The sequence below is a fragment of the Dipodomys merriami genome, unplaced genomic scaffold (assembly GCF_024711535.1).
Source record: "Dipodomys merriami isolate MVZ:Mamm:240054 unplaced genomic scaffold, mDipMer1.0.p SCAF_27, whole genome shotgun sequence".
In the NCBI taxonomy this organism is placed as follows: domain Eukaryota; kingdom Metazoa; phylum Chordata; class Mammalia; order Rodentia; family Heteromyidae; genus Dipodomys; species Dipodomys merriami.
In genome coordinates, this window is record NW_027204159.1 from 15268534 (window position 1) to 15278233 (window position 9700).

The 9700-nt window shown below is 36.6% G+C and overlaps 1 protein-coding gene across 1 annotated transcript; it reads left to right on the forward strand.

Moving 5' to 3' along the window:
• The first annotated feature begins 5134 nt into the window (after positions 1-5134).
• Marcol (MARCO like) lies at positions 5135-9337 on the forward strand. Its single transcript, XM_070035983.1, has 3 exons — positions 5135-5195; positions 5343-6187; positions 9305-9337. Exons 1-3 carry the CDS (start codon positions 5135-5137, stop codon positions 9335-9337), a joined length of 939 nt encoding a protein of 312 aa, XP_069892084.1.
• Positions 9338-9700: the final 363 nt, after the last annotated feature.

Here is a 9700-nt window from a genome sequence, read left to right on the forward strand (position 1 = left end):
ACTGTCCACTTTCAATAAAAAATAAGGCCCAAATTTATGAATTTTCTTGACGGGCTTCATCTTTTCCTTTTTTTTCTGGGAGAAGGTACCTGATATATGCATATGAAATATTGGGTATTTATGGGAGTTGGGCGTGAAGCTAATTTGCAAAATGACAATTCATTCCAGAAGCAACACCTTTCGGTTTGTAAAAGTTACTCTGTAATTTTTTAAGACAGTGACAATCTTTAGCAATCGGGGTGGAGAAAATTTGAAATATATAACATGAGAGTGCTCCAGTCAGTTTATTCAGAAGGAAGTGACTGAAGAGTTACACCGAAATTCACCCCCGGTGAAGTACAAACCGACTGGACGAACCATGGACCTGCTCCTTTTCCTTCCCTTCTTGTGTCTGGCCATATTTTCAGGTAAGAGCATCACAGATGATGACTTTGTTTTCATATTTCTAAGTAAAGAATGAAAAAGGTTGAGTGGTTGAAGCACTAAGAGCTAAAAATAAGAACTCTCCACCAGACAGAGATAGTAATTATAGGAAAATAAATGGGGACCTGATGCAACAAGAGTATATGACTTGATGCTGTCAAAGAGAAGGAAATGAAAATGGAGGAGAAAGGCGAGGCATTTGACTACAAAGATGTGTTCAGGCTAAAAATCATTAAGAGCACATGGGCATATTCGGGCTTTTGTTTCAGAAGAGAATATTTGTATGCTGTGGTGCTAGACTGTGAGGACAAATTAAAAACATATTTAAAACCTGACTTTCTTGTTCCTCCTCCTCCTCCTTCTCCTCCTCCTCCTCCTCCTCCTCCTCCTCCCCCTCCTCCTCCTCCTCCTCCTCCTCCTCCTCCTCCTCTTCCTCCCTCTTGTTTTTGTGCCAGTCCCAGGGCTTGAATTAGGACCTGGTCCTTATCCTTGAGCTTTTTTTGCTCAAGACTGGCACTCTTCTACTTGAACCACAACTCCACTTTTGGCTTTTATTTTAGTAGTTTATTGGACATAAGTGTTTCAGTTTCTTTCCCAGGAACTGCAATTTTCAGATCTCAGCTTCCTGAGTAGCTAGAATTACAGACATGAACCACTGATGCCCAGCTGAATCTCTTTTCCTATATGACCTAAAAAATAGAAATAACTACATTTTCTATAGGATTACATAGGGGATAACACTTGACACCATTACTGGGGTTCTCAGATTTTTGAAACTCAATCTGCTTTTCTCCATTCTATAAATCAGTATAGTAGGTTTCAAAGAATTAAATTCTCCCCCAGAAACAAATCTCTCACAATAATAAATGACATGTTTTCAGGGACTCAATTGTACAGTATATCCTTAACATGAATCACCCTTGAGTTCAATCCCCAGCACCAAAAGCAAGCCTTCAAGTTATCTTGAAATTATGGCTTCTGATTTGACCATGCATCTAGTGAAAAATTACATGCACAATACCTGAACGTCTCACACTTATAAAGAAGTGGTAGCAAATTTCTTCTTATGGGTGATGTGAGGAGTTTGTTTCATATCACTAATTGTAGAAGTCATCATAGGCACTCTGTTGAGAAATCTTGATGTTACAGTTACGTTGAAAATAGACAAGGTGTGAGGATAGTTATGTGAAGTCACTGTGGGGAAAGGACAAAGAAGACAGAGTTAAATAATAACGGGGGGGGGAGAAGACAGAAACAAGAGTATACCAGTTTGAGAGTGGGGAAAGAAAGCTGGGCAGTTAAAATTCTTCCCTAGACCAAGTAGTATACAAGGGCAAGTACTGTATTGTGCACTTTGAATACCTTGCTAGTGCACAGGATGCACTTAGCAGGTGTTTGTTAGAATAAAGTTTGGAAACCAAATGTACTGGTTATAGAGATTTGAAAGGTGAGGAAGATAGATTCAAGGAAAGCAATACCAAGGACTTCTTGCAGTTTATAAACAATTGACAAAGAAGAAATGCAAAACAAAAATGAAATCAAAGTTGAGGCCAGGTGCTGGTTTCTCATGCTGTAATCCTAGCTATTCAGGAGGCTGGGATCTGAGGATGGCGGTTCAAAGCCAGCCTGGGGGAGGAATGGCAGTGAGACTCTGATCTCCATTAAAACACCAGGAAACCAGAAGTGGTGCTGTGGCTCAAGTGGTAGAGTGCTCGCCTTGAGCTGATAGAGCTGAGGGACCATGTCTAGGCCCAGAGTTCAAGACCCATGACCCACAAAAAAAATCAAAGCTGATGATCATTATTTTCCAATTTTTAACTTAAAATAATGAAATCATAATCTACTAGTTACCTTTTATAACCATTAAAATTATTATACCTGTAGCTCCCACCTTATAAATTTTTAATGTAAGCAATGAAATATTATTAGATTTTTACTAAGTAATCATTTATAAGTGCAGAAGGAAAAAAGCTACATATTGCTAGAAAACTGATTAAATAAATTCTGATGAGTCCATACAAATGGGGTCATATGCATCCATTAAGGGAAAATAATACAGGTGTTTTGTAAGAATTGGTGTGGTGGAAACTTTCCTCCATTTTCTAGGGAGAAAACCAAGAGCAGAACAATATATGTTAGTTGTGTGGGAAATACATTCTTACATGCTAGAAATAAATAGGCTACCTTTGGAATAATTGGATAATTTTTTTAAAGATTTAGTAAATGACATTGTGTCCTGGGGAGAAATATTTTGGGTAAAGCAGCAAGAAAGAGGAAGAAGGGAAACTTAATTTCAAGTGTTTACAGTTTTTGCATCTTTAGCAATAGGTTCTGTCTTCTAGGTCATCAATCCAGAAAACAAAAATAATTAACAAAATCCAGCAAGCCATTTTTTCCATTTCATATCATGTCTAATTCATTTTTGCTTCATGAAAGTGACTGTTAATGAACAATGTTTAATTTCTGAAACTCAAACAACTTGTACAAACAGTGGCATATTTACTGAAATAATCCTTCCTTGTTTGTCTTTCTGCCTGTAACATGTGTAATTTTTTTCTATCACCACGTCTGGGAAAAGCAAAGTTTGCCAACTCTTCTCCTACCTTGACTAAGAATGGACTGTCTAGTTCATTTCTCACATTGTACAACTGATCTCTACCACTGTACAACTGATCTCTACCACTGTACCTTACTATTTACCTGTTTGTACTCAGCACAAAACTTCCTAGCATCATGAGGGACTTTGCATGTCTTCTTCATATTCATTCTGGTTCTTACTATAGTTCTAGCATAGTAATGGACTCTTTAAATATTTATTATTGTTAAGTAAGATGAATGACTAGATTATACTCACAGACTATTTAAGAGTTGGGTAAGCAAGTTGCTACCTCCCACCCCTGACAATGGCCTTAACCACTAGCAGAGCAGTGGTTAACCACTAGCAGATAACAAGCAATGGTTTGTTGCATTTTATTTAAATTGACTTGAAGGTAAAGAGTTAAATAACTCCTAGGATACAAAGCAGAACAACTGACTGTTCAAAGGGGAGCTTAAGTATAATTTGCAATCTCAACATTAAAATGATTTAAAGTTGTATAAAGTGAAAAAATATCAAGGAGGTTTATGCCAAGCAAAAATCTAGTAAGCCTGAAAAAGTCTTTGAGAAAATACCACATTACGCTCAAGAGAGAAGTCATGTATCAACAGCTCATACCTCTATCCTAGCTAAGCAAGAAGTTTAGATCTGAGATCAGGGTTCAGAACCAGATCTAATAGAAAAGTTCATGACTCTTATTTCTAAGTAACTTGCAAAAGCTGTAAGTGGATAGCTGAGCAAACAAGTCAAGAAAGAACATGAGGGAAAAAAAAAAGAAAAACAAAAAAGGAAGAGCATGAGGCCCTCAGTTCAAGCACCCAACTGCTAGGGAAAGAAAAAAAGAAGACAAAGGAAAAGAAAGAGAGAAAGAAACTATATCAAGTAAATATAGAAAGAAGGCAAAGAAAACAACAATTGTATTAAGAGAGAGCTAGAAGCACAAGATCCAAAGGCAAGCATTTTTCTTAGAGATGAAAGCCATTATCATTCATTATTTTTCAGATCCCAGTTAATTTGGAATAAAATCTAAAAAGAATTGCACACACACACACACACACACACACACACACATTGAACTATGTGTAGTATTCTAAAACAAATTGGAATACCAGATAGATTACACAAATGATGAAACATAGGTTGCAAAACATAATCACATGATATTCATTATCCTCTTTAATTTTTACAAAAAATATTAAAAAGAAACATAATCACCAAAGAGAGCACATGATGACAGAGCTTTTTATTGGAAATTATATAAATAAGTATGGTTGAAGAAGAAAGAATGTCATGAAAGAAAAGGGATGCTTTTGTCTATATTAGGGAAAAGAAGGCTCATGGCTACAGAAAGGATAGGTGGAGATGAAGAGAAAGCAGAAGCAGAGCTCATGTCTCCAGCCTTTATGTTTGTAACACTGGAGAGGGGCAAATCTGCAAAATTAGATTGATAAATTAGAAATGGATTCATGACATGGAAAACGTTTGAATAGCATTAAACAAAATCTGTTTGATCAAGAAACCATTAAAACCCTAAGATATGTATTTAAATGTTTTTTTTTATTTCGTGCATTTGTTTCTAACGCATTTATAAGATCATTTCTTTGTTGCTTTGTATGTCCCTCCCCCACAGTATAACCCCTGCTTTCACTGTATTTGATGTTGGTATAATTTGTGGAGGGGAAGGTGAAAAACAAATCATTTAAATAGGGATACAGGTGGACCCATTGCAACAATGAGATGTACAAGTCATTATGTCGAAAACAAACTTTACAACTTTAGTGCCGGGGGCGGGGGGGGGGGGGATGTAGGTAGGATGGGAGGCAGGGGGAGGATGGGAAGGGATGGGAAGGGGAAACAAAGGAGGAGGCTATAATGCTTGATAAGAAATGTACTCATTATCTTGCCCATGTAATTGTAACTCCTCTGTACAGTATTTTCACAATAAAAAAAGAAAGAAAGAAAGAAAGAAAGAAAGAAAGAAAGAAAGAAAGAAAGAAAGAAAGAAAGAAAGAAAGAAAGAAAGAAACCATTAAAAAGAAATTGGAGGAAGATTGAAAGCTCACAATAACAATTCAGTCCTTATGGTTTAAAAATGTAGTGAACTTTTTAGATACTATGATTTTTGAAAACCACGTATTACAGTCAAGAAAACAATGGAGAAACCAAATTACTCAAGGTATGAGAGAAAAATAGAAGGACTAATTTATAGCGTGTTAATAAGAATCAAGGAGACAGTCTAGATGTTAGAGTGAATGCTGTTCATTTTATATTCTTTAAGTCAAATTACTCCACTCTTATTTTTGTGTTTATGATGTTGTTCCAGTGTCTTCAACCCAAATTTCAAAACCAAGCGTTTTCAGTGTAGAAGATAATCAAGACCCTGCACTTATTCTCAAGAGAAACTATGAAGCTAGTCATCCAGGAGGACCACAAGGATCTAATGGACAAGGAAGTATTCACATCTTAGGAGAACCAGCCATGGTTACTCTGCAAGGAAGGCCAGAATATCCTAACCAGCCAATGATACCAGGGAAATTCAATCCACAAGGAAAGCCAGATATTTCGAACCAGCCTGCGGTATCTGGAGCTTGGGATTTACAAGGGAAGCCAGGATCTTCTAGCCAACAAGGGTTGGCAGGGTTGCCTAGCCAGCAAGGGATCGCAGGGTCGTCTAGCCAACAGGGTAAACCGGGGTCTGGTAGCCAACAAGGGATGTCAGGGTCACCTAGCCAGCAAGGAATTTCAGGGTCATTTAGCCAGCAAGGGATGACAGGGTCTTCTAGCCAACAGGGAAAGCCAGGGTCATCTAGCCAACAGGGTAAGCCAGGGTCATCTAGCCAACAGGGTAAGCCAGGGTCACCTAGCCAACAGGGAAATCCAGGGTCACCTAGCCAACAGGGAAATCCAGGGTCATCTAGCCAACAGGGCAAACCAGGGTCATCTAGCCAACAGGGCAAACCAGGGTCATCTAGCCAACAGGGCAAACCAGGGTCATCTAGCCAAAAGGGCAAACCAGGGTCATCTAGCCAATGGGGCAAACCAGGGTCATCTAGCCAACAGGGAAAGCCTGGGTCATCTAGCCAACCACGAAAATCAAGATCTCTTTACAAGCAAGGAGAAAGAAAACATGCAGCCAACCCTTTGAACAGTAATAAAATGGATACTCAGGTTAGTGGTACTAGCTTTTCTTTTCTAAGTCAATTTGCTTCAGTCACTCTTATTTTCAAAGACTAGAAAAGGTTAACTGAGCCTTTTTGTATCAATGGCAATGTGTCATGAAATGGATTAAATGAGATGAGAGGAACATTGGAGCTGATGATCTTCACACACAGTCCTGATGATTGTTGAGAGTCCTTCATCTTTATCCCATCCTTCATTTCCCTCCTTTAGTGTTCTCCATTCAAACCATTCTTCCTAAACTGAATAAACTTGGCTTTCCATCATCCATTCCCTTGCCCATATCAGGATGAACTTTCATGCCCAATCCTGTGCCATCCATAATGTATCCATGTTTTGGCATTTTGAAATAGAAAATTCTGATTTATTGTTTTCACCATCTCAAATTTCTTCAGTGGTGTAGTTACCTATAAGATAAAACTTAAACTCTTAATCATAGCATTTAAGGTTTTTTTTAATGATTAGTCCTATGTAAGTCATACAACTTCATCTCACGTCACTGTTGCTCACATGACATCTATTTCATACAGAGACCTTTGGCTTTTTCCACTAATATACTAGTGATACTAATGATTTTTTCCACCATAGAATTTGTTTTCTTGTATACTTGATTGGATTGGATTATATTGTATACTTGATTGTATTACATTGTATTGTATACTTGGTTGTGTTGGGCAAACTATGAACACCTAAGGAGAAAGAACCATTTCTTTTTAAACACATATCACCTGAGCTCGTGATAACTGAAATTCACATAAGAGGTTCTCCTCATTTTCATGTTACATTTGATTCTTCCTTTGGAACCATCTTTCCACAAAGAGAGGAATCCGTCTGATCCTCAGGTCTCCACTTCCAATCCCTGTTTTTTTGTTTTGTTTTGCTTTATATTTGTGATATTACCAGGGCTTGAACTCAGAAGGCTAATGCTCTTTCTTGGCTTTTTCACTCAAGGCTCTACCACTTGAGGCGTACCTCAGCATTTTACTGGTTAGGTGAAGATAAGAGTCTCACAAACTTCTTCCTGAGCTAGCTCAAAGCATGATTCAATTCTTAGATTTCAAGCTTCTAAATAGCTAGGATTACATATATGAGCCAGGAGTACCTGATTCCCATCCCATTCTTCCTCTCGGACAATCAAACTCCTAGTTTCAATTGACAATGGCTGAATATTCTATTTTATACTCATACCTGAAACAGTTTTCTAGAATTCTCTCTCCATCTCATCATGTTAAAGGAAAAGCTTTTTTTCATCTTATGAATTGTCCATCCTTATATTATTTCTTCTTCTTGGTGATTGTCTCTTGGGTGGCATGAAATATTACTCTCCCCAAACTTCTATCTACTGTATTTTAATGCCACCATCAGTGGCTCTTTGGGATATCATATAACTTCCGTAAGTTTATAACAATTCTAAAATGGGGAAAATATCACTGTACACTTCATAGATAACAAAATAAATTGTCATGAAGAGATTGAAAGTTTACATCAATGGAAAATATTGAAATATTTTGAGGGTACTAAAAACACTCTTATTTACAACATCTCATCATTGTTACTACTATCTTATTCCCATTGACTTGCCAAAGCTTCATCATCATGGGTTTTTCTAATTCCATAGATGATTTTTTTGCTTCCTGAGTACTTTTCTTTCACTGATACAAAAAAGTGGGGGGAAATAATTTTTTTGTGAACATATTGTACAGAGGGGTTACAATTACATGGGCAAGAAAATTAGTACATTTCCTATCAAGCATTGTAACCTCCTCTTTTGTTTACCCTTCACATCCCTTCCCAGCCTCCCCCCGAGAATCAATAAATTTTGACTATATGTGCTTGATCTTTTTCAGTAGGACTTTCCTGACTATTGTTTTATCTGTATAAGGGAAGACATCTCTCCAAAGAATTTAAGAGAAGGGTGTCTGATGTCATAAGAGCAAGGGATTTTGGAGGCTTAGATGGATTAAGTACAAGGAATCAGGAAGATTATTTTAAAATGTTTAATATTCCTTACTAATAAATGAGAATCTAATGTTTTTCATAATAGTGTCTGAGTTAAACTGATCAATCTTTACCTCATGGTCTTTCATATTACAATAGATTAGAAGCATCCCCACAAAGAACCCAACTATAAATACAATGTGTGAATCTATCTACAAACCAGTCTGTGGTTCTAATGGCAAAACCTATGGAAATAATTGTCTATTTAAGGAAGCAAAGAGGTAAGAGAGCTTTGTTTTCCTTTTTTTAGCAAGATCACTATTCTGACTCATAGGGAAGAAAGAATTGTGTCGTGTGACTTTATCATTGTGTGACTTGGCTTCCAAAAAACATACCTAATTCTTGAGTTGTAAATTCAGCTACTTCCTGAGGGAATGAATGGCATTTATTCATATGTTAAAGTAGGAATTTATTAATATATTAAATTTACCTTTGAGTTATTTACCAAATATTTATTGAACATCTACCTTAAAATTAGAAGTAAATAGTAGACAAAACATACAAAAATAACTATTTGCCTCAGTTTTAATTTTACAGCAAAGAAGAAACAAATGATACCATAAGACAAAAAAAAACCACTATGAGTCCTGGATTACTAATTGTTGGCTGCTAAATTCTATTCTAATGCTAATTATATGAAAGATACTACTTGGTAAACAATCTAACCCTTCAAAAATTACTATCTCAAAAAAACTAAAATGAGTTAAGGGCATTTCAATAGGTAAAATGTTGTTAAAGAGTTAGACACTTAAGCATTTAGAATTTTTGTGTGAAATGAGGGGGAGAGGTCAGAATAATATATCTCTTTTGGTTTCAGAGTTCCAGAATTTACTAATTTCTTTATAAATCCTATTCTAAAATATGTATTAAGGTTAAAGTTCTCCTCTATTCAGTTTGAAGTAGAAAAGACAACAGACAACAATTACCTCATATTGTGGAAAAGATTTGAGCAGGGATTGAAGAAAACAGAAAAGATGCTCCAGGCACTCAGCAAGAACCAAGCGAGCCAGTGTCTAGTCTTGCTTTTCTCAGGCAGTTTTCAGTAATCATATTTTCTCTGTGTGATGATACCAAATCAGCTAACCCTTGATTTCTTTCTGTGTTCTTCAGGTTGAGCAATGGAAAACTGAGCTTGAAGCATGAGGGGAATTGCTAGGCATTGATGTGAACCAAAATACCTGGAACCTTAAACTACTCCTGAAACTCTGCTTTCATAATGGATTTCCTTTGGAGTTCAACAGCAAAGTCACCACAATCTTATAGATACCACATATTCTACATATCCTCCTGTTTATCTGACACAAATAAAAACAGTTCCAGAGTAATTTCTGATTTCTGGTATTTTTTGTCCATATTTTCTTATGAGTGTTTAGGATCTCTGTTTAGGATCTTTCCTTTCCCAAAGTGTCCAGAGAGTTATAAATTCTGGCCTCTCCCTCAGTGCTAATGTTTTAAGGGCTATAACAGCAATTTATAAATGCTAATAGATTAAATCTCCTACTTTGA

Excerpts from the sequence above, each read along its gene's own strand:
- Marcol (XM_070035983.1), top strand. The coding sequence starts at position 5,135 with ATGATTTTTGAAAACCACGTATTACAGTCAAGAAAACAATGGAGAAAC. Across the intron at positions 5,196-5,342 it reads GAGAAACCAAATTACTCAAG|TGTCTTCAACCCAAATTTCA; the intron begins GTATGAGAGAAA and ends ATGTTGTTCCAG. Across the intron at positions 6,188-9,304 it reads GTAATAAAATGGATACTCAG|GTTGAGCAATGGAAAACTGA; the intron begins GTTAGTGGTACT and ends TGTGTTCTTCAG.